Source organism: Macaca thibetana, chromosome 19, assembly GCF_024542745.1.
Source record: "Macaca thibetana thibetana isolate TM-01 chromosome 19, ASM2454274v1, whole genome shotgun sequence".
Lineage (NCBI taxonomy): Eukaryota > Metazoa > Chordata > Mammalia > Primates > Cercopithecidae > Macaca > Macaca thibetana.
Window position 1 is genome coordinate 39,948,577 of NC_065596.1, and position 23,381 is coordinate 39,971,957.

General features: G+C 55.9%; 2 protein-coding genes across 4 annotated transcripts in view; one reads left to right on the plus strand and one right to left on the minus strand.

Moving 5' to 3' along the window:
- Positions 1-2,118: 2,118 nt before the first annotated feature.
- ATP4A (ATPase H+/K+ transporting subunit alpha) overlaps positions 2,119-23,381 on the minus strand; it is a 186,682-nt gene continuing 165,419 nt past the window's right edge. Inside the window, exons 2-23 of one of the 3 annotated variants that reach the window (XM_050768716.1) lie at positions 16,395-16,434; positions 16,161-16,304; positions 15,985-16,044; positions 14,728-14,931; positions 12,820-12,933; positions 12,362-12,614; positions 11,823-12,091; positions 11,022-11,220; positions 10,606-10,715; positions 10,391-10,525; positions 9,711-9,903; positions 8,969-9,144; positions 7,727-7,863; positions 7,491-7,641; positions 7,216-7,384; positions 6,972-7,126; positions 5,774-5,897; positions 4,979-5,124; positions 3,378-3,511; positions 2,944-3,045; positions 2,768-2,859; positions 2,119-2,568 (exon numbers count right to left, since the gene is read on the minus strand). In XM_050768716.1, coding sequence (XP_050624673.1) covers positions 2,540-2,568; positions 2,768-2,859; positions 2,944-3,045; positions 3,378-3,511; positions 4,979-5,124; positions 5,774-5,897; positions 6,972-7,126; positions 7,216-7,384; positions 7,491-7,641; positions 7,727-7,863; positions 8,969-9,144; positions 9,711-9,903; positions 10,391-10,525; positions 10,606-10,715; positions 11,022-11,220; positions 11,823-12,091; positions 12,362-12,614; positions 12,820-12,933; positions 14,728-14,931; positions 15,985-16,044; positions 16,161-16,304; positions 16,395-16,406 — 3,108 coding nt within the window. In that variant the 5' untranslated portion in view covers positions 16,407-16,434 and the 3' untranslated portion in view covers positions 2,119-2,539. Of the gene's footprint in view, positions 2,569-2,767; positions 2,860-2,943; positions 3,046-3,377; positions 3,512-4,978; positions 5,125-5,773; positions 5,898-6,971; positions 7,127-7,215; positions 7,385-7,490; positions 7,642-7,726; positions 7,864-8,968; positions 9,145-9,710; positions 9,904-10,390; positions 10,526-10,605; positions 10,716-11,021; positions 11,221-11,822; positions 12,092-12,361; positions 12,615-12,819; positions 12,934-14,727; positions 14,932-15,131; positions 15,226-15,984; positions 16,045-16,160; positions 16,305-16,394; positions 16,435-16,752; positions 16,884-23,381 lie in introns of those variants that run through there. The other 2 variants (XM_050768715.1, XM_050768717.1) reach the window with 2 other exon arrangements.
- The window catches only part of PMIS2 (PMIS2 transmembrane protein), a 28,116-nt gene continuing 14,647 nt past the window's right edge, over positions 9,913-23,381 (plus strand). The window contains exon 1 of the transcript XR_007721459.1: positions 9,913-10,055. The gene's annotated coding sequence lies outside the window, so the exon portion shown is untranslated. The remainder of the gene's footprint in view (positions 10,056-23,381) is intronic.

A 23,381-nucleotide genomic window follows, 5' to 3' on the forward strand; every position in this document is an offset into this window, starting at 1 on the left:
GTTCCCAGTGGGGTACCCCAGGGAGTAGGTTAGGGCAGTTGCCCCTCTTCCTCCAGGCTGTTGAGGTTCCATATGATTTTTTTCTTTTTTTTTTTCCTTTGAGACGGAGTCTCGCTCTGTCGCCCAGGCTGGAGTACAGCGGCGCGATCTAGGCTCACTGCAAGCTCCGCCTCCTGGGTTCACGCCATTCTCCTGCCTCAGCCTCCCGAATAGCTGGGACTACAGGCGCCCGCCACCACGCCCGGCTAATTTTTTTGTATTTTTAGTAGAGATGGGGTTTCACCGAGTTAGCCAGGATGGTCTCGATCTCCTGACCTTGTGATCTGTCCGCCTCAGCCTCCCAAAGTGCTGGGATTATAGGCATGAGCCACCGTGCCCGGCCCATGATTTTTTTTTAAGGTTAGGCCTAGGAAAGCTCGCTAGGACTGTCTCAGTGTTTCCGGAGGGAGCATTTGCCCTCAGACAGGGCAGCCGCCATCTAGGCCCACTCTTTCTCATTGTTTGGAATAAAGACAGGGTCCACGGGTCTCGGGAGCTGGGAGTGATTGATCGCTTTGACTTTGATGTGGAAACGAAGTAGATGGGGCAGTCTATCTGGGTGGACTTGTGACAAGGTCACTTTCTCCCACACTTCCATGCCCCACATAGCTCTTCACACACATTGAGATAAGTGTAGGTTGCAGAAATTACCAGCTGGAATAATCCCAGCTTACATGGGGTTCAGGGAGAGAGACTGGAGTGGTTAGGGCTGAGTTGGCAGAAGATGGTGAAGCCTGGGCGGTTGGACTGTGGGGAGCCAGGCTGCAGGTAATCAGGGTTATGATGGGAAAACACCGGGTTGTGGGGATCCAGAGGAGCCGCCTGGCCTGCCGTGGAAGCAGTGCGGGCTCCCCTGAGCAGAGGACATGTGAGCTGAGACCTAAAGAATGAGTGACTGGGGCAAGGCAGAGGTAATGGTCTTGAGGTCAGAGAGGAGGCCTGTTTTTCCCAAGGGAACATAACTGGTTGGAATGAGTTCAAGGAGGCTTGTGAGACTACAGAAGCTGGCAGGGGTCAGATCACAGAAGGCTTTGGGAACCATGGAGAGCTCTAGGCAGAGGAAGAACAGGGTCAGATTTGGCTTTAGGAAGCTCTGCATGGCTGTTGTCTGGAGTGGGAAGGCTGAGGCCAGGAGGCCAGGGCTGGACTAGAGCGGGGCTGGTGGGGTTAGGGTAGCGACTGGAAGCCAAGCGGAGGTGTTGGTGATCAGTGGGCTGTGTGTATTTATTTACCGGCAGGGGGCGCCGTGGGGTGGTAACAGGTAAGGGAGGAGCAAAAAGTTCCAGGATAACTGGAGTTTGGGGCCTGTAAGCCCGAGGGTTTACCACGTTTCCAAGGGAGAAGGGACCACACTGATGAGACAGTGGGACTATCAGATTGGGTCAGTGCATGGGTACAGGTATGGGGGATATGGAGGATGATGAAGAGGCCAGTGTAGGTCACCTCCGACACTGGGGGAAGCTGGGGACAGATGTGGACCTCACAGCAGAAACAACTGAAGCCATGCGGGTCTGGGGGGCTGTGGTCACAAGGAAGGAGAAGCCTAGGACCTAGCCAGAGAAAGCTACATAAGAAAGAGGAAGAGAAGTGAACAGAGAGGCTAGGAAAGGAGCAGCAGAGGTGGGAGGTGGGGGGATGGGGTTAACCTTTCAGGTGAGGGGTGTGAGGAGGGGACCTCCAGGAGTTGTTCAGGAACTGGCCATTTCTGGGACAGAGGAGTAAGCAGGTAGGCTCAGAGAGGAGACACCGGTGGGGGGTGAGGGATGCTTGATGTGGAAATGACTTGGGCCCCCTCGTGTCTGGGAGCCCCCAGGAGGGAGAAAGGTGCTGAGAACAGAGAAAGCCCAGAGGTGATGGGGGGCACCTGTGGTCACGGCCCAGCTTGCCTTTAGATGCCATGACCCTGGGCAAAGAAATAGGAATCATTTCCCCCAAGGCAGGTTTATTGAGCACCTACCATGTGCCAGGCTGTGTCCTAGGCACTGAAGATATAGCCCTGAATAAACAGCCCCCACGTGTAGGACTGTGGAAGATCACAAGTACTAATGAGAGACGCTGAGAACAGTGCCTGGCACCGGATACAGCACAGTCAGCATGAGTTGGTTTTATTACCATCGCCCAGGACACAATCATGTCTTTACCGAAGGGCCCCCGGGCAGCCCTCCTGCCTGGACTGGAGTCCTGAGGACAGAAACACCCTGCAGGAGCGGCCAGCTGTACTCCCTGTCAGAGCCCCACCGCCACCGTAGGTGGGGGCTTTCCCAAGGCCAGCTCAGAGGACTGCCCAGGTGCTGCTGCTCCGGGAGGTGCAAACTTGGGGATGGGGGAGGGGAGTGGGCAGGTCCCTCCAAATGTGGGGTGCCGTGGGCTGCAGAAGCAGATTCTGGTGGGGCTGGGACTCTTGGTTGCTCAGATGACTTGGTGGCTGTCCAGAGGCTCCCACGAGCCCCGCCCCCACCTGCTGTGGCAGTTGCAGGGATGCTTGAAGGCAGCCGTCCCTCTAATAGTAGAGTTCCTGGTCCCACCAGCCTGGGAGAAAGAGGGAGAAAGGAGACTCAGTGCTGGGGGTGCCACTTAGGCAGGGCCAGGGGCTGAGAGGTCAGAGATTGGTGCTGTTTGCTATGGAGGGTCAAGGGCTTGGAGGCCAAGTGTTGAGGATCAAAGGTGGGTGCAGCTGCTCGAAAACGTTTCAGTCCCCCGCCCCCAGGCCCTCAGTCTCCACACTCACTCCCTGGGCAACAGCGAACTCCAAGCTTCCGGATCTCATCATAGACGAAGATGAGGATGCCGTAGGGCAGGGGGACCAGCCACCACTGGAACCTGAAGGCACATGGCAAGGTGAAGGCCATCCCAGGCCTGTGCCTCACAGCCCCCTCCCTCTCCTGGCCCCTCACAGCCTCTCACCGAATGGGCATGAAGTTGAAGATGTTGGGCATGCCGGGGCAGTAGCACAGGAAGCAGCCAATGCAGACCTGGAACACGATGGCGATCACCAGGATCTTATTCCTGGGGGTGGGCAGGATAGGACAGGCCATTAAGAATTGGGGACGTGATGCAAATCAGGATACTGTGGGTCAAAGTAGGTCAGATGTCAGCAGCAGCAGGGAGGTGTTCTACACGCTGAACACTGGAGTGGCCCAGGCCTCTCAGCACCACCCCTTTAGTGAAATGAGGGGGCCGTTGGGGGGAGCTGTTGGTCAGTTAGAAAAGTTTTTTGGCATGTCAGCATCTGGCACCAGCACCCGCTAGCATTTGCCGGCTGTTCTAAACCACAGTCAGGATCTGATGGGAGTTGGGACCAGGGGTTGGAGGGCAGAAATGGGGCCCGCCAGGGACACCTGAAGAAGCCTTGCTGGAAGGCAGAGAGGCGGCGCGTCTTGCGGATGAGGACGTCAGCGATCTGGCACACCTCGATGCTGATGAAGAACACGGTATAGCAGGTGTACTGCTGGTACAGGCGCTGCCCGAATGTCTGCAGGCCAGGGGCAAACGGAAACAGCCTGAGTCCAGCCTGAGTCCCGGCGGAGAGCTTCTGCAGCCCACCAGGCATAGGGTCCCAGGGCCGTGAACCCCTAAATGCTCTCTCTGCCTTGCATCAGAGGGTGGGAGGTGGGGGGAAGGCGAGAGGCAGAGTCTGTCAGGTGTGCAGGACCCCAGACTGGGGCCCAGAAACCTCAGCCTAGCAGAGCTTAGATGACAGTGCCCGGGAAAACAGTAGGCTGGGCCGACTGCTTTCATAGTGGAAGTGGGGAGGCACCCAAAAGAAAGGGCCTGGGAAAGGGGAATTGAAATCCTCAGATGGGATTTGCAAAGTCCAGTGACTCCAGGGGCCAGGCGGATGGCAAAAATAGGTGAGGCAGGCACCGCGGTCCTTTGGGGAACAGAGGGCACGTGCCCCATTTAAAGGGGGCAGCCACTATGTAGCCCATTTCTTCAACACAGCTACTTCTTTTTTTTTTTTTTTTTTTTTTTTCTGAGATGGAGTCTCGCTGTATCACCCAGGCTGGAGTGCACTGGTGCGATCTTAGCTCACTGCAACCTCCAAATCCCAGGTTCAGGAGATTCTCCTGCCTTAGCCTCCCAAGTAGCTGGAATTACAAGCATGCGCCACCATGCCTGGCAACACAGCTCCTTCTAAGACCAGCTAACTGTGGGGATCCCCGACTGCTCCAGTGTTGCATGTGCATTAGCTCATTTAATCCTCTGGGTAACCCTAGGAGGTAAATCAGTGGTGCTGGAACTTGAACATGCATGAGAATCCCCGCAAGGGCTCCCAGAGGGCTGGGATAGAGCCTGAGAATTTGCGTTTCAAACAGGTTCCCAGGTGATGCTGATGCTGCTGGTCTGGGAACAAACTGAAAACCACTGAGGTAGACTTTGGTATTCTCTCCACTTTGCAGGTGAAAAAACAGGCACAGCAAGGCAAAGCAACCTGCCCAGGGTTACACAGCTTGTGAGGAGCAGTACCAGACCATGAGTTCAAACGGTCTGGCTTCAATGTCTATCTTAACCATGACAGAAAATGTTTAAGGGAAATATCCTCATCTGTATGGAACTCTACAGCTGAACTAAACACATCTGCTGGCCAAATCTAGCCTCACTGTGCTCCACACCTTCATTAAAATGGGCCACATGTGCAAATACCCTGTGGAGTGATGCTGTAGGGAAAATAGCAGACTAGAGGCCTGGTTCCACATCTGAGATGATGCATTAGTGTCAGGGCAGAGACACCCATCTGCAGTTGCCATCATCAGAAGCAGGAGTTTGCAGCTGGAGATGGTGGGAAAGGTCCTGGCCCCCAGAACTGGCAGGGAGTCTGGGTGTCCGGGATACTGTGGCTGAACTCAGTCACATGTGGAGGAACAAGTGGACTGCACATAAGGCAAGTGGCCCTGGGAAGGAGGGAGCCCAGGGATGGGAGGGATGGGGCGAGGCTCACCCACTCCTGGCCGTAGCTGTCCTGCAGATCTTGTAGGTGGTGGTCCTCCCACTGCGCCCGCAGCCCCACGCACAGCAGCGGGAACCAGCCCTCCTGGGCCATGGCCGTGAAGTAGTCAGTGAAGCCAGCAAAGGACTGAATGGCACCTGGAGAGAGGCAAGGGGACACAGGGAGACAGAGATGGACACAGAGACAGGGACATGGGAAGAGAGGGACATGGAGAGACAGGGACACAGATACACAAAGGTCAAGGACATACAGAGACGGACACGGGAAGAGAGACAAGGATATGAAGAGACAGGGACACAGATACACAAAGAAGGTCAAGGACACAGAGACGGATCCACCCTGTGGATGGGTACCCTGGGCTATGGACTCACAATGTCAGTGCAGAGTTCGATGAAGAGGATGGTGATGCACCCGAGGGGCAGGGGCACGCTGACGGTGATGTAGATGAGGTAGGGCGTCAGCTCCGGGATGTTCTTGGTCAACAGAAAGGACACAGAGGCAGAGAGAGACAGAAGCAGGGACAGAGAGAAAAAGACACATCCAGGACCCAAAAAGACAGAAATAGGCAATGACAGGGTCATGGAGAGCAAGGTCAGAGACAGAGCAGGGACACAGTGGAACCAGAGAGATCGTCACAGAGAGGGACACGGAGGACAATGGAGACCCAGGACCAAATGCAGACACCCAGGTCCAGAACCAGCCAGAGCCCAAGGCAGAGCCTGGGGCAGGCGAGCAGCCCAGCGCAGAGCCCCCCACCTCCAGGCTCCCTGGCCCATGGGCACCCACCAATCTGGAAGTAGGAGTAGGCAGCCAGAGGCTCGTTGACCAATCTGTCGCGCTTTGGGTTGCGTGGACGCAGGTGCATGATGTCGCTCTCGGCTTTTTCATACGCCAGGGACACAGATGGGAACTGGCCAGGAGTGGAAGGAACTGGGACTGAGGGTTTGGCTGGGCCCCTGTCCCCTCCACTCCGGGTCCCCCTTCCCCCACTTGTGGGCAGGAACAGGACTGAGGTTAGCAGGCAGGACCTGCAGGGATGGCACAGCTACACCAGCCTGGACAGCCTGGGCCCCTGGTGTCCAGCTTCATAAGAACATCTGCTTTTATCTTCTCCCTCTGTCTCCCTCTCTCTCTCTTTCTGTTCCTCACTCTGTTTCGCCGTCCCTGTCTCCGATATAATTCTCTTGTGACTGTATCTCTGCTTTTGTGCGTTTCTGCGTTACTCCCTATCTCTGTGTATCTTCAGTCTCTTGGTGTCACTGTGCCCCCTTATCTGCTTGTGCCTAGAGTGGCAGCAGAGCATACTGACCACGACCACAGGCTGTGGGACCTGTGACTGCCCGGACTCAAGGCACAGCCAGGCCACTTATTTGCCCAGTGACCTAGGACAAGCCACTCTACCTGTCTATGCCTCGATGAGCTCATCAGTAAAGTAGGGGTGATAGTAAGAAAACTCATCTCATAGCGTGGTTAGGAGTACAATATTAAGGAAATGATTGTGTGTCTGGCCCAGAAAAAGCACTATGTAAATGTTACAGAATAAATACCTGTCAACCCAGCCATACCTCTGTCTGCATTCATGACTGTATCTGTGGCTCTTTTCCGTCTGTCTGCGATGGGGTCTATCTGAGGGCATTTATTTGTCCATGTCTGTTTAGGGGCACGTGTCTGTGATTCAGGTTAGGCTAGATACCTGTTCTGTTTCCATCTCTGTCTGTGTATCTGTATCTGAGTCCCCGTGTGTGCATGTCGGCCCGGGCCTACCTGAGTGTCCACCTGTGTGTGCATGGCTGTAGGTCTGTCCATTTAGGTCTGTCCACCTGCCTGCCAGCCGTGTGTCCTGCACTGGCTGTCATTGCACACACAGGTCTTGTCTGTCACTCTGTGCCCAAGAGTGTCTGTGGTGGTCTCTGCCCCTCCTGTCCATCTGTGGGCAAGTGTCTCTGGGCACCCTGTGGATGGGTACCCTGGGCTATGGACTCACAATGTCAGTGCAGAGTTCGATGAAGAGGATGGTGATGCACCCGAGGGGCAGGGGCACGCTGACGGTGATGTAGATGAGGTAGGGCGTCAGCTCCGGGATGTTCTTGGTCAACGTGTAGGCAATAGACTTCTTCAGGTTGTCAAAGATCAGTCGACCTGTGGGGTCGGGCAGGCACCTCAGCCTCCTCACAGCCCTCTCCCGCCTGTGCCCACACCGCCTACCCCCTCCCTGGCCTGGCCCGGACCCTGCTCCACGCCTGTCACAATGGAGGCGAAGTTGTCATCCAGCAGGATCATGTCAGCTGCATTTTTGGCAGCATCCGAGCCAGCGATGCCCATGGCTACTCCGATGTCTGCCTTCTTCAGAGCTGGGGAGTCATTCACACCATCCCCTGTGACGGCCACAATCGCACCCTGCAGGCAGCGGGTGCAGGCGGGTGGGCGGGTGGTCAGTGAGAGGCTGGCCCAGGACCAGCCCCGCCCCTCTGCCCGCCTGCCCGCCCTCATCAGCAGGGCTCACCAGCCGCTGGCAGCTCTCCACGATCACCAGCTTCTGCTGGGGGCTGGTGCGCGCAAACACCATCTCGGGGTGGGTGCGCAGGGCTTCGACCAGCTCCGATGGGTCCATGTCCTTCAGCTGCATGCCATTGATCACACAGGCACGGGCGTCCCTGGGGAGGAGATGGGAAGACCTCACTGGGACCTTAGTCTGTGCCAGATGTGGGGAGAACCCCGAGAGGTCTGAGGGGGGCTTACTTGCGATTAACCTGGTCCACGGGCACACGGAGGCGGGCAGCGATGTCCTCCACCGTCTCACTGCCTTCCGAGATGATGCCCACACTGGCTGCAATGGCCTTGGCGGTGATAGGGTGGTCACCCGTCACCATGATCACCTGTAGGTGGAACCAGTGGATCCCTGACCCCTTCAGATCAGCCCAATCCCCCGTCCTCCCTGGGAGACATCTGCTGATACACATGTTCATTTACTTGACCAAGCGTGACCACCTGCTACATGTCTGGGATATAGCAGAGACAAAAGAGACAAAAATCCCCGTCCTTGAGGAGCTGACATTCTAGTGCAGGTGACAGAAAATAAAGAAATGAATTATATAGTATGTTACAAGGTGGGAAAAACATATTAAGCTTGGTGGAGAAAATGGTGACTCGATTTTAAGTGTACCCAGGGAAGGGCTTATTGAGAAGGTGACATCTGAGCAGAGACCTGTAAGAGGCGAGAGAGTTGGCCACATGGAAAGCTGGGGGAAGAGTGCTCCCGGGAGAGGGAACAGCAGGTGCAAAGGCCCTGAGGTGAGGACAGGCCCAAACTGTCGGAGGAACAGCAGGGAGGACAGCATAACCGCAGAGGAGTGAACAAGCAAAGAGGGCTAAGGAACGAGCTTAGAAAGGTAACAAGGCCCTGATCTAACAGGGCCTTAGAGACATAGGAAGGGCTTGGGCACTGCCTGCCTGGCCTTGGGTTTCCCACCCTTGTTTTGTGTTTGGGGAACCACTCCTCTTCCCTAGACCATCGGTTGCAGTGAAGTCCCTGGCTAAGACTGGGCAAGAAAGCCCAGATCTGGCCAATCAAGGTCTTCCATCCCCCAGCCACAGTGACTGGCTCAGGGATGAATGAGTGACCCAATCTGATGCTACTGAAAAAGAGGCACTCTCTTTTTATGGGGTGGCTAAACAGGTGGGAGTTAAGTTCGAGCTGCTTGAGCAGGGGTGTGTGTGTCCCCAAGTGGAGGGAGTGCTTGCAAATAAAGCCAGCAGAGCAAAGAGCAGAGCTGAGACATGGAGAAAGGAAAATTCCTAATGACCCTGAGCTCCTGGATCCAGCTATACCTGAAGCTTAATTCCCCAGAATTTTTCAGTATCATAAACCAATGCATTTTTGCTCAAGCCAGTTTCAGGTGGGTTTGTCATGGGGTTCTTCAGCCCAAATCCTGCTGCCATCTTCTGTCCTCACCCCACTTGTTCCTCCCCACAGTGGCATACCCGGATGCCTGCCGTGCGACACTTGAGCACAGCATCAGGGACGGTGGCCCGGGGTGGGTCAATCATGGATACAAGTCCCGCAAAGCAGAGGCCGCTAGATGGAAAGTTCATGTCCTCCACATCGAAGGCATAGCCGGGCGGGTAGTCCTTCTCATTCAGGTAGAGCTGGCAAAAGCCTGGCCGGAAACGGGGAAGTCAGGGAGGAGCCCTGGGCAGACCCTTCCTTAGCAGGGCCAGGAAATGAGTAAAATAACCAGGCCCGTTGCACCAAACATCTATGGATGCCTGACTCTGTGCTAACCCCTTCACTCACATTATCTGAATCTACCCTCACAACCACCCTTGAGGCCCATTCTCATCTTACAGATGAGGAAACTGAGGCTCAGAGAGGGGACATTTCTTGCCAGAGGTCACACAGCAAGTAAAAGGCCCAGAATTGGACCACAGATCTGTTTTCTAGGGTAGAGGCAGGGAAGTTTAAGGCGTCAGGACAAAAATTGGGAGAGGTCAGAGGTCAGGATAAGGATGAAAAGTCCAGGTGAGGACTGGGGTCAAGGTAGAAAGTGAGGACAGACAGGGGTCAGGACTGGTACAAGGAAAGTCAAGGGTGAGGCTGTGGACTGGGACAGATCAGCCAGCAGCCAGGGATGCGGACGGTCAGGGCTGGGCCTGGCGGGGTGGGCAGAGTCTGTGCTAGCTCCTCCTCCCACCTAGAGTCTCCTCCTCTGCCCAGGGATCTCACCGAGCACGCGTTCGCCCAGGCCTCCCAGGCTGAGGTAGGCGGTCTGGAAGGCCTCGCGCCACTGCTCGTCCAGCGGCAGTTCCTGGCCCTTGATAAGGATGGAGCTGCAGCGCTCCAGCACGCGCTCGGGGGCGCCCTTCATCACCAGCAAGTGTCGCGGGTCCCGCGGGTCCTCCAGCGTATGGATGGACAGCTGTGGGCGGGGAGGGGCGGGGATATGGGCGGAGGAACAGGGCGGGGCTGAGGAGAGGGGCGGGGCCGAGAGCTTGGTGCGGGGCCTGAGAGCTGCGGGGAAGGGTGAAGGTGGAAGATGGGGGCGTTGTGTAGAGAGGTCCTTGGTAGAAGGTGAGCTTTAAGGCGGGGCTAGGCGCATATTTGGGGTCCTGGGCGCAGGGAATGAACAGAATTAGGGTGCGGAGTTGCGGGCTGGGGGCGGGATTTAGAGAGCGAGGTGCTCCTCATGGAGAGTCCCGCCGAGGAGAAGCTGTGGGCGGGGCTGGGTGGTGAGCGGGACCTTGCCTCTGGTGGGCGGGGCAATAGGCAGAGCGGGAGATGGGGTGGGTTTGGCTGCGGAGAGAGGAAACTGGGAGCGAAGCCCCGCGTGGCCCTCCTGATGTGGGTGTGGCCTGGGGCGGGGCCCGAGATGCGGGACCAGGCCGTGGGCGGGGCCGGCTGCGCACCTGGAACTTGTTGGTGGAGTTGAAGGGGATCTCGCAGACTTTTGGGAAGCGGTCGCGGTAGCCCATGGCGTTGCCCAGCGTCAGCTCCGAGAACTTGAGCAGCGCCGTCTCCGACGCGTCTCCGATCACGATGCGCTGGAAGCGGGGACCGGTGTCAGGGGCGAAGCCGGCTACACTTGCCTCCCGGGATTCCCTGGAGGCCCCCTGGCTCTCACCTTGGGCACGGGCACTGCATCCTGGCCGGACTTGAAGGCAGCGCGGTTGCACAGGGTGAGCACCCGGCACAGCGCCCGCCACGTCTCCGAGGACTGGTCAAACGTCTGCCCTGCAGACCAGGCGTCCAGGCTGGGTCCCGCATGGCGGCTCTCCCAGACCAGAACAGAGCCCCCTCCTCCTAGGCTCATGTCGCAGGCCCCCTCCCCAGACCTGGGTGGGATTGGGTTCCACCCAACCCTGAGGGACCCAACCCCAGGATGACCCTTCCCTCTAGACCCAGTAGCGAGTCTCCTTTGAGACCTGGAGCCGAGCCGCCCTGCCTTCGTACAAAGCCCTCACTACCTCCCTAGCCCCCTTCAGGTCTCCACCATCCACCAGATCCTGCCCTGGCGCCTGTGCCCTCCCTGCCCCACACCTGACTGGTCTTCTGTGGTGTCAGCTGTGTGGATGTGGTTGTCAAACCACAGATGGGACACAGTCATGCGGTTCTGAGTGAGAGTCCCTGTCTTGTCTGAGCAGATCACTGAGGTGGAGCCCAATGTCTCCACCGCCTCCAGGTTCTTGACCACGCAGTTCTTACTGGCCAGGCGCTTGGCTGTCAGGGACAGGCAGACCTGGGGAAGGGGTGAGCACCGCAGGCTGGGGATCCACCCTTGCTTCCAGTCCTCTTCCCCACCTCACAGAACCTGGAAGGCTTTACCCCAGCCGCGGGATTGCGTGTGCAACGTGCTTCTGCAAAAACCAGGTGTTTGTTTCTTGGCCCCAGCTTTTGTTGAGCCTGTGCTTTGTTTGGGACTCCTTCCCCAGTCTGCCCAGATACAGTAGCCAGGCCCCTCTCTGAGCTGTCCCAGCTGAGGTTCTGAAAATTCTCTTCACACAATCAAAATGAGAAGAGGAACCTTCCCCGCACCTTCCTGGGGGCTGGTCTGGGGCTGGGTGCTGACTGTGGGAGGCCCTGTGATATGCTGGCTGCCTGCACAGGACCTCAGCCTCTTCCAGTTAAGGACCTGGCCTCATCGTCTCTGTACCCTCCATGTGTGGCAGGCTTGCATCAGGATGCACTTGCTGAATGAGTGGATGATGGGAAGGTGGGAGAGTGGATGGGAGCTGAGTGAACAGATGGACAGGCAGGGAGGTGATGGGGGAAGTGTGGAGGAAAGAACAGATGGTTGGGTAGGCCCCTCAGCTCCCTGCATTCCCGCCTGCCCCCACTCACTGTGACAGTGGCCAGCAGCCCCTCAGGCACATAGGCCACCACGATGGCCATGAAAAAGACCATGGCCCGCAGGAAGGTGTAGCCAATGCACATGGCCACGATAAAAAACGTGGCACCGAAGAGAATGGCCAGGCCTGCGATGATGTCCACAAAATGCTCGATCTCGATAGCGATGGGCGTCTTCTCGTTTTCCACCCCCGACGCCAGTGACGCGATACGCCCAATGATGGTGCGGTCGCCTGTGTTCACCACCAGGCCCTGCGCGGTGCCTGCAGGGGGGCCAAGGAGTGACTCAGGCATAGGGGGCAGCAGTGGGGTGTGCACTGCCGTGTGAGCTGACGGACAGTCAGTCACCACCAGTGGAGGATGTGACCTGGGGAGAAGGGAGCGACAGTGGGAGACAGAGAAGCAGTGTGCCCCGGGGAGGTGGCAGTCATGCAGGGGAGAGACAGGGAGGCAGAAGCCCCCTGTCCTAGAAGGTAGAGGAGAAGGACCAGTGGAGGCAGCAGTTACTGGGCGGGCAGGCCCAGTGGACAGACCCTCAAGGCACATGGTGGAGAAGAAGGCGATGTTGCGGGTCTCCAAGGGACTCTCGTGCGTGCACTCGGGTGAGCGGGTCTGCGGCTCGGACTCCCCGGTCAGTGAGGAGTTGTCCACCTTGCAGCCCTGGGCCGCCAGGATGCGGATGTCGGCGGGCACTCTGTCCCCGCCTTTCATCTCCACCAGGTCGCCCACCACCAGCTGGTCGGCGTTGATCTGGAACTTGTCTCCATCGCGGATGACAGTGGCTTGCTGCGGGGCAGGGACGCCAAAGTTGAGGTGGACTTTGAGGGGGTGGGAGCTGCTGCATGTGGAGAGGTAGAGGATGGAGAGAACTGGGACCCATGGGGAAAGATGGAAGCCACGGATGAGGGGCAGGTTGAGCCTGATGGGAGGAGGCTACCCGAGCAGTCTGGAGTCTCTGGGATCTGGAGTGGCTGGGTGCTGGGGAACCCACCTGTGGCACAAGGTTCTTAAAGCTGGCGATGATATTGGTGCTCTTGAATTCCTGGTAGTAGCCAAAGCAGCCGGTGACGACAACCACAGCAATGAGAGCGATTGCCAGGTACAGCTGGGGACAGGGACAGGGCTGGGGTTATTCAGAGGGGCTGGAAGCTGCCTACCTGAGGCCACCCGCCTGCTCCCTGGGGCTCTGGTGTTCTTGGTTTTCCCCATGCTTTTCCCCGCCTACTAGGAAGCTCATGCACCATTCCCTGTAGCCTTTAGCCCCCTTCCCACGTCCCTCATACCCCACACTCGGCCTGCCCTGTCTTCTCAGTGTCTTGTGTTCCTGTGTATATTTCATATCCTGTGGCCCTGAATCCTCAATCTTCCGTGTCCCCATATCTGTGACTTGTGCCCCATATCGCTGTGTGCCTTGGTCTGACACATTCCCTTCTCCTGTGTCCCCAAGCCTTGCATTCCCCATGTCCACTGTCCCATGTCTCCTCCTGTCCCCATGGCCTGTATTCCCCGTGTCTCCAGTTTCACATCCTGGGTTTTCCATAATCTGCTGCCACCTTTGTGTCCCCTGGGCCCCCTTGTCCCTGCGTCTTCACATCCCCATCCCTGCATGTGCTGCAGACCTTGTATGTCATGGTTTGTGTCCTCCGTGGCCATGGCCCCCGTGTTCCAGCTCCCCAGTCACTGTGTCCTGTGTCTCCCATGTCTGCGTATCTCCAGGTGCCCATCCTGTGTCCCACAGCCATGACTTTTCGAGCCTCTGTCCGATGTCACATGTCCCTGAGTCCCCATGTCCCTTGCCCTGATCTCTGCCATATGTCCAATGTCCCTTGCCTTGCACCTCCATTTTCTCTCTGTCTCTGTGCTTCTATGTCTCATGTTTTGTGTTTCTCCATGTGCTGTTGTCCTGAGGCTTATATCCCTGCCGTGGTGTCCCATGTCTGAGTCCCAGGGTCTCCTGTTCTGCATGCCCCAGTCTGTTCTGTGTCTGCACTGCATGTCCTCTGCTTCCAAGTCCCATCTCTGTTTTATTTTTTTTAAGATGTAGTCTCACTCTGTCACCCAGGCTGGAGTGGCAGTGGCACGGTCTCGGCTCACTGCAACCTCCACCTCCCGGGTTCAAATGATTCTCCAAGGCGGGGAGTGGTGGCTCTAGCCTGTAATCCCAGCACTTTGGGAGGCCGAGACGGGCGGATCACGAGGTCAGGAGATCGAGACCATCCTGGCTAACACGGTGAAACCCCGTCTCTACTAAAAAATACAAAAAAGTAGCCGAGTGAGGTGGTGGGCGCCTGTAGTCCCAGCTACTCAGGAGGCTGAAGCAGGAGAATGGTGGGAACCCAGGAGGCGGAGCTTGCAGTGAGTTGAGATCCGGCCACTGCACTCCAGCCTGGGTGACAGAGCAAGACTCCATCTCAAAAAAAAAAAAAAAAATGATTCTCCTGCCTCAGCCTCCCGAGTAACTGGGATTACAGGTGCCCGCCACCATGCCCGACTAATTTTTGTAATTTTAGTAGAGACGGGGTTTTGCCAGGTTGGCCAGGCTGGTCTCAAACTCCTGACCTCAGGTGATCTGCCTGCCTCAGCCTCCCAAAGTGCTGGGATTACAGGCGTGAACCATGCACCTGGCCTCCAAGTCCCATCTCTTACGTATTGCATTGCCATACTCTTTATGCCCCCACCTATGTCCCCATACCCGAGATTCACCCCAGTGTCCCTGTGTCCTTAGGTCTGCCCCATCCATATCCCAATGTCCTCCACCTGCCGTGACCCCTGTCTTGAGACTGCCTTTCGTGTTCCTCTATCCCCATCCTCCTCTGCCCCTCTTGTCCCAAGTCCCATTCTCAGTGTACTGCATTCCCAGGTCCCCATGTCCCGAGCCTGCCCCCGCAACATGACTCACATTGTCGTCGGTGGTGAGGTCCCCCTCACTGGCCTGGATGGCAAAGGCAATGAGGCAGATGGCGGCAGCCACCCACATGAGGCACTGCAGGCCCCCAGCCAGCTGCCTTGCGAACTTGACATACTCTGGGGTGCCCCGTGGTGGCCGCAGCGCGTTGGGCCCGTCCCGCAGCAGCAGCTCGGCAGCCAGGCTCGCAGACAGGCCCTGGGACAGAGGGGTAGGGCGAGGCAGTGCTGGGGACTTTCCTCCACATGCACACCCTGAAGGAAGCCCCCTGCCTCGGTTTCACTTCCCCAGCTCGGTCTGTCCTGCTCCTTCTCATCTCTTTGTCTCTTGGTTCCAGCCCCCACCCCGTCTCTCCCTCCCTCCTTCATCTCTCTCTTTGTCTGTCTCTCCTCATTCACCTTTCTGTGTGTCTCTCTCCTGCTGCTCTCTCCGTATTTGTCTCTGCCTTTTCTGTGTTGCTATCTCTTTTCAGCTACTCCTCTCTCCATCTCTTTTCATCTTACTCCTCTCTCTCATCTCTGTCTCTCTCCCTCTCTCCATCTCCCTCCCTGTCTCTTTCCTTCTCTCCCTCTCTCCCTCTTTCTCCCCTCTCCATCTCCTTCCTTCTCTCCTTCCCTCCCTCCCTCCTTCCCTCTCTCCCTCTCTCCCTCCCTCTCCTCTCTCCCTCCTCCCTCTCTCCATCTCTCTCTCCTCTCTCCCTTCCCCCCTCCCTCTCTCCATCTCCTTTCCCTCTCCCTCTCTCCCTCCCCTCCCTCTCTCCCTCCCCTCTCCCTCCCTCTCTCCCTCTCTCCATATCTTCCTCTCTCCATCTCTCCCTTTCCCTCTCTCCATCTCTCTCTTTCCCTCTCCCTCTCTCCCTCCCTCTCTCCATCTCTCTCTTTCCCTCTCCCTCTCCCCCTCCCTCTCTCCATCTCTCTCTTTCCCTCTCCCTCTCTCCCTCCCTCTCTCCCTCTCTCTCCCTCCCCCTCCCTCTCTCCATCTCTCTCTTTCCCTCTCCCTCTCTCCCTCCCTCTCTCCCTCTCTCCCTCTCTCCATCTCTCCCTTTCCCTCTCTCCATCTCTATCTTTCCCTCTCCCTCTCCCCCCTCCCTCTCTCCCTCTCTCCATATCTTCCTCTCTTCATCTCTCCCTTTCCCTCTCTCCCTCTTTCCATCTCCCTCTCTCTCTCCCTCTCTCCATCTCCCTCCTTCCATCTCCCTCTCCCTCCCTCTCTCCCCCTCCCCTCTCTGTACCCTCCCAGTCTCCAGCTCACCTTGGTGGCACTGGTCTGGTATTTCTGTTCCAGCTCCGCCACTGACAGCTGGTGGTCATTCTGTGTGGTGGGGTGGGGCAGGATGCTTGTTCTGGGCTCTCCTGGCCCCCTCCCCACCCACTTGCCTGGTTACCAGCCCACCCTCCAGCTCCCGCCCCTCCCCAGCCAGAGCTCACAATCTCCATCTCCTTCTTCATGTTCTCCAGCTTCTCCTTCCTCTTGCCACCCCCGCCGCCCGCCTTCTTCTTCTTGCTCATCTTGGCAGCCATGTCCCCGCCAGGGCCAGGACCCAGCTCCACCGAGTAGAGCTCGTAGTTCTCCTGGGGATGGATGGGATGGAGGGAGGGAGGCCTCAGATTCCACTGCAACCCCTGTCCCCACCACACCCCGGACCCCTGGGCCCCACTCACGGCCTTCCCCATGGTGCCCGGTGCCTGTGCTCCCACCCGACAGAGCCTGGGCCTGGTCCAGTCCTGATATATCCAGGGAGGGCGGGGGGGTAGAACAGAACCGCCCGACCACAGCTGATTACAGGGCTCCTTGGGGTGACCTCTAGGCCTGGGTGCCTCAGGCATTCCCTCCTGGGCTGCTCCCCCCGCCCAGATCCCCCCATGTCAACCTGCCCTGAGATCAGGGAGCCCCTGGGAATAACCTCAGCAACAAGAAGAGCAAACACAAGGTTTGTTCCTATGGGCATTGTGCTGAGGGCTTCCGTGTGCTAACTTATTTAACCTTCCAATAACCCTTTGAGGCGACAAGACCCCTTACAGATGGGGAAACTGAGGCATGGAGGGGTTGAGTCACTCTCATATGGCTCCGTCACAGGCTAGGATGTAATGGAGTGAGAACCAGATCGGCTGGCTGCAGAGTGTCCTCTTTCAGTCTAAATAGCACATGCCTGAAGAGGCATGGAAGAGGAGGGTGCTCCCACACTTTTTTTTTTTTTGAGATTGAGTCACCCAGGCTGGAGTGCAATGGTGCACTCTCGGCTCACTGCAACCTCTGCCTCCTGGGTTCAAGCGATTCTCCTGCCTCAGCCTCCTGAGTAGCTGGGATTACAGGCACGCACCACCACACCTGGCTAATTTTTGTACTTTTAGTAGAGACGGGGTTTCACCATGTTGGCCAGGCTGGTCTCAAACTCCTGACCTCAGGTGAACCACCCGCCTTAGCCTCCCAAAGTGCTGGAATTACAGGCAGAAGCCACCACACCCTGCAGTGCTTACAACACTCTCTATGGTGGCTGAACGTTTACTGAACTCGGACTATTCACTGTGGGCTGGGTATGCTCTGTGTGTCACTCGAATGGTTTCCTTAGCATCTAACAGCAGCCCTGTAAAGCGATGTTCTCTTCTTAGCCCCCACCAGGGACTTTGCAGAAGATTTCAACATCTAAGAATTAGGGACAGGGTTCCAGCCCAGGCCTGACCCCAGAGCCTGGCTCTTGTATGGCACCACCAATGGAAAAACCCGAACTTCACCACAGCAGCACCATACACATGCCATGTTCTGCACGTGTGACCTCACGGGTCTTTGCAAAAAAACCCTGTGCAGGTGGCACTATCATTCCTGTTGTGCAGAGGGGGAAACTGAGGCTCAGAGGGACTCACATACCCAGCTAGAGCCTTTATAGCTCTCAAGCGTTCCCTGTCCCTACCCCAGATGGGGAAACCAAGGTGCAACATGGGGAAAGGATGTGTCCGAGGGTCTTGACTTGAGCTTGGTGTTTGGTGACAGATGCCAGGAAGCCTGGGGACTCCCTCCTCATCCCTCAGGTAGGGACCTCCATGGGCAGCAGTGAGGGGCTGGGCCAGTGGAATGGTGGGGATCTTGGTATGTTAAGGGGTGGGCATGTCTCCAGGAGCAGGTGAGAGTGCACCTGATAAGATAACTGCGCTGGCAACGTCCTTCTCCGCTGGGGCAGGTCACCTGGGAAACTCAAAGCTGCTGGGCAGCCGGAGCTCCTCCCCGCACCCACATGGCTGGTCATCCCCAGCCTGCTAGAAGAAACCTCCAAAGAGGAGGTGGTGTGGGGCCGCACACTGTCTTTGCAGTGAATCTGCCCACTCACTGGGCACCCGTCAGCTCTGAGCCGTGTTAGACAGCTTGTGTCACCCCCTCTGCTTACAACCCCCCAAAGCCTTCCCTTCCCACTCAGAATAAACTCTGCATTCCTTCCTGCAAGATCTGGCCCTGGTCACCTGTCCTGCCTCCATTGCTACTAGGTTTCCAGGGGCACTGGCCTCGCTGCTGCACTTTGCACAGACCAAGGTCATTCCTGCTTCAGGACCTTAGCACTTACAGCTCCTTCTGCCTGGGCCCCCTTCCTTAGATGTCTGCACTGGCTTTCTCACCTCCTTCAGGTCTCAGCTCAAATGTCACCTCTTCAGAGAGTCCACTCTGTAATACTGCACCCTACTGTGTTCTGTTCCTTTACCCCACTGTACCTACACCTCTTACTCCAACCCGACACTGTATCTCCTTTTTATTTGTTTGGTGTTCATTAGAAGGAGGACTGGGCCAGGCACCATGGCTCACATTTGTAATCCTAGCACTCTGGAAGGCCGAGGCGGATGGATCACCTGAGGTCAGGAGTTTGAGACCAGCCTGGCCAACACGGTGAAACCCTGTCTCTACTAAAAATACAAAAATTAGCTGAGCATGGTGGTGCGCACCTGTAATCCCAGCTACTTGGGAGGCTGAGGCAGGAGAATCACTTGAACCTGGGAGGTGGAAGTTGCAGTGAGCCAAGATCGTGCCACTGCACTCCAGCCTAGGTGACAGAGTGAGACTGTCTCAAAAAAAAAAAAAAAAAAAGAATAGAGAATAGATGTTAGACAAATAGATGGATACATAAATGATAAATGATAGATGACTGATAGATAGAATTGTTTTTTTGGTTGCTCACTGCAACCTCTGTCTCTTGGATTCAAGCGATTCTTGTGTCTCAGCCTCCCGAGCAGCTGGAATTACAGGCACCTGCCACCATGCCCGGCTAATTTCTGTATTTTTAGTAGAGATGGGGTTTCACCATGTTGGCCAGGCTGGTCTCAAACTCCTGGTCTCAAGTGATCCACCCGCCTCGGCCTCTCAAAGTGCTGGGATTACAGGCATGAGCCACCGTGCCTGGCCAGAATTCTTTAAATTTTTGGCTGAATCATTTGAGAGCAAGTTGAAGACAGGATCCCCTTTATCCATACTTAGGCATGTGTCTTGTATGAATAAGGACATTTCCTTACATAATCCCAGTCTAATGATCAAACTCAGGAAATTAACATTAATCAAACACTAGTAAATAATCTAGAGCAAGCTTGTCCAACCCATGGCCTGCGGGCCGCATGTGGCCCAGGACTGCTTTGAATGCTACCCAATACAAATTCGTAAACTTGCTTAAAACATTATGAGATTTGTTTGCGATTTTTTTTTTTTTTTTTAGCTCATCAGCTAGCGATAGTGTTAATGTATTTTATGTGTGACCCAGGACAATTCTTTTCCAATGTGGCCCAGGGAAGCCAAAAGATTGAACACCTGTGATTTAGAGGATTTATTTGAATTTCCCCAGTTTTCCCACTAATGTCCTTTTCCTAGTGCGTGATCCAGTCCGGGACCACACCTCACATTCTGTTGCTGTGTCTCCTTGGCTTCCTCCATTGCGTGACGATTCCTCCGTCTTTCCTTATCTTTCATGACCTTGGCGTTTTGGAAGAGTATGAGTCAGTGATTTTGTAGACTTCGCCTGGTGTGGGTTTGCTGCTGGTTCTTCGTGATTAGGTTCGGGTTGTGTGCTTTTGGCAGGAACACAGAAGGGATGTGTGTCCCCCCAACCTCCCGCCCCAGAACATCACCGTGTCAGGCCATGCCCCATTTTTGAGTCTGTAACTTGTCTAGAGCAGGGTGGACATGGTGGGGAGGGGTCTCAAGAGCCTTAGGGAGTGATCAGGAAACCATTCTATGCCATCTTTACTTTCTACTCAAAACAGTGCCACAGCCAGGGCTGGCACCCAGCTGCCCTGGTGGTTAAAGTAATTGAAATACAACCATTGCCTGAGCCCCCAGCACTTCCCCTAAGACTCCAGACCTCCCACACCCAACCCCTTAAAGTGGATGCCTGTGCCAGCCCCAAGGCCTTGTCCTTTTTTTTTTTTTTTTTTTTTTTTTTTTGAGACGGAGTCTTGGTCTGTCACCCAGGCTGAAGTGGTGCGATCTTGGCTCACTGCAACCTGGGTTGCACCTCCTGGGTTCAAGCGATTCTCCTGCCTCAGCCTCCCAAGTAGCTGGGACTACAGGCGGGCACCACCACACCCAGCTAATTTCTGTATTTTTAGTAGAGATGGGGTTTTGCATGTTGGTCAAGCTGGTCTCCAACTCCTTACCTCAAGTAATCCACCCGCCTCGGCCTCCCAAAATGCTGGGATAACAGGCATGAGCCACCACACCCAGCCACTTTTGTCCATTCTGACCGTCCCCTGCTCAGCTGGGTTCATGGGTAAATACTTTTACCTACTCCCTTGATTTTGTAGTCCTCAGATGGTACGCAAGTTCTGTGTTTTTGTGGGGAGGGTCTTTGCTTGTGCAACTTATTATTTCACTGTGTGTCTAAGCAATACTAACCCCTGTCTCTGGGAGGTGAACACAGAGGCCTTAGTCCACAGGCAGGATCTGGATAAGTTGGGAAGTGTTCCAAGTCTTTGGCACCCTGGAATGAAGCCTGGGTGGACCACACGATGCCATTTCAGGCAGGTGGACAGCCTCTAGCACAACTCAGGGGCAAAGAAACTTCTCACAAGAATGTTGCAAGCGTGACACGGTCCACAGTAGTGCAAGTTTCTCTGAGCCTGGGGCGCATAGAACACTGGAAACTTTTTTGAGAACAATTAGCGGTCAGAATTGAAAAAATTTTTCTTTTCTTGCGAAAGAGGGGGCAGAGGACAGACTATTAAATGGATGGTGGGCCAGGAGCGGTGGCTCATGCCTATAATCCCAGCACTGGGAGGCCGAGGCGGGCAGATCACTGGAGGTCAGGAGTTCAAGAGCAGCCTGGCCAGCATGGTGAAACCCTGTCTCTACTAAAAATACAAAAATTTGGCCGGGCGCAGTGGCTCATGCCTGTAATCCCAGCACTTTGGGAGGCCAAGGCGGGTGGATCACGAGGTCAGGAGTCCAGGACCAGCCTGAACAACAGGGTGAAACCCCGTCTCTACTAAAAAGACAAAAATCAGCTGGACATGGTGGCACATGCCTGTAATCCCAGCTACTCGGGAGGCTGAGGCAGGAGAATCGCTTGAACCCGGGAGGTGGAGATTGCAGTGAGCCAAGATTGCGCCATTGCACTCCAGTCTGGGCGACAGAGCAAGACTGTGTCTCCAAAAAAAAAAATTTGCCAAGTGAAAATACAAAAATTTGTGGGCGCCTGTAGTCGCAGCAACTGAGGAGGCTGAGACAGGAGAAGCTCTTGAATCCAGGAGGCAGAGGTTACAGTGAACCAAGATCACACCGCTGCACTCCAGCCTGGGTGACAGAACGAAACTCCGTCTAAAAAAAAAAAAAGGTGGATGGTGAACATTACATGGGTTTGAAGGGGAATTTGAACAATAGCGTCCTAGAATTGCGGCCATACACACTCTTAGGGACCCAGCACCCTGTAAACCTTGATGAAATCAGACCCCTGGCTAATCCTCTTCCTTCCCATGTTCCACTTTTCCCTTTCATGCTTTGGGATCCTGCCCGCCCAGGCCTTCTGCTTTTCCAAGCGATCATTTCAAAACCTCGGCACATGCAATTTCCTCTACCTGAAGCGTGCACCCTACCTCCTCCCCATGTTCAACCCCTCCTCACCTTTCCTGTTAAGCACAGACGATCCTTCCTCCAGGAAGCCTTGGACATCCCACCAGGCTGGGTCAGGCACCTCCCTGGGCTTCCACCGACCCCTGGGCCTCCCCATCACAGCCCCTACCTCCCTGCCTGTGCTTCCCCCATCCCAGTCCTGACAAGTCTGACCCCATAATTCCTCCATCACAGCCCTGACCACTCTGGGCTGTCATGTTTTGGTGACATTTCATCTCCCCCTCCAGATCCATGAGGGCAGGGCCCAGGATGTCTCAGTCACTACTGTGTGCCCTGCATTGCCCGGCCCGAGCTGGCCTCGGGGAGTGTTTGCCGAGTGACAGGAGTCACTGTGACCGTGACTTTGGGTACAGTGTTTGCGTCTCCCTGATAAGATAATGGGCCCAGCAATGCCTTTCACCTCCTGAGCAGGTCACCCCACCCTTTCAACCCTGGGGGGATGAAAGCGAGGGGCTGGGCATGCAGGGACCTTGCTTCTCCCTCCTCTCCAGGCCAGGTGCAGGGGCAGATGGTCAGAATTGAAAAAATTGTCAAGGAGTCAAGGAGTTGGCCCCCAGCCCAGCTAAGCTGGCAGCCAGGCCCCTGCATTCTGTTCCTCTCCCATCTTTGTGCACATTGGAAAGGTCAGCCGTCCTGGGCTGGATGCAGAGCCCTTCACTTCTTCAGGAAATTTCCAGGCCGTCCTCACTCTGGGATCTTAAAAAATCATATTCAGGGCCGGGCGCAGTAGCTCACACCTGTAATCCCAGCACTTTGGGAGGCTGAAGAGGGCAGATCACCTGAGGTCAGGAGTTCGAGACTAGCCTGGCCAACATGGTGAAACCTTGTCTCTACTAAAAATACAAAAATTAGCCAGGCATGGTGGCACATACCTGTAGTAGTCCCAGCTACTCGGGAGGCTGAGGCAGGAGAATCACTGGAACCTGGGAGGCGGAGGTGGCAGTGAGCCGAGATTGTGCCACTGCACTCCAGCCTGGGCGACAGAGTGAGACTCCAGCTCAAAAAAAAAAAAAAAAGTACTGGTGGAGAGACTTCCTCCATGGGACGGGGCAAGGGCAGGGTGCTGATGTCCAAATCCAAGCTCAGAAGTTCCCAGGGGAGCAAGGAGGCCTTGTGGTGCCTGGAACTGTGAAGGGTACAGGGCAATTACAAGAGGGCTTCTGGATCATGGGTCTCCTGCTTCTGGGCTGTCTGCTGTCACAAGAACCTGCAGGATCATTAACAAGCTCAGAATGATGGCCCTGATGCTGAAGCCCAAAGCCAGCTTGCAATTTCTCTTTGTACTGACGTTGTTTTCCAAACGGCTCACTATCTGTGCCTATGGAAATGAAGACAGGCTGATGGGGGTGAAATTTTCTAAGAAGGGGTGAAATTGCCGAAGGGCCACCTGGAGTGAAACTGAAGGCCATGATCAGGGTTGGGGGAGGGAGGATTCGGCAGAGGAGAGGAGGAGGAAATGCAGGAAGACAGTGCGGGGGGGGGGGGGGGGGGGGGGGGGGGGGGTCCTGGGCACGCCCAGGTAGGAGGGCATGCTGGGAGACCTTGGGAAGAAG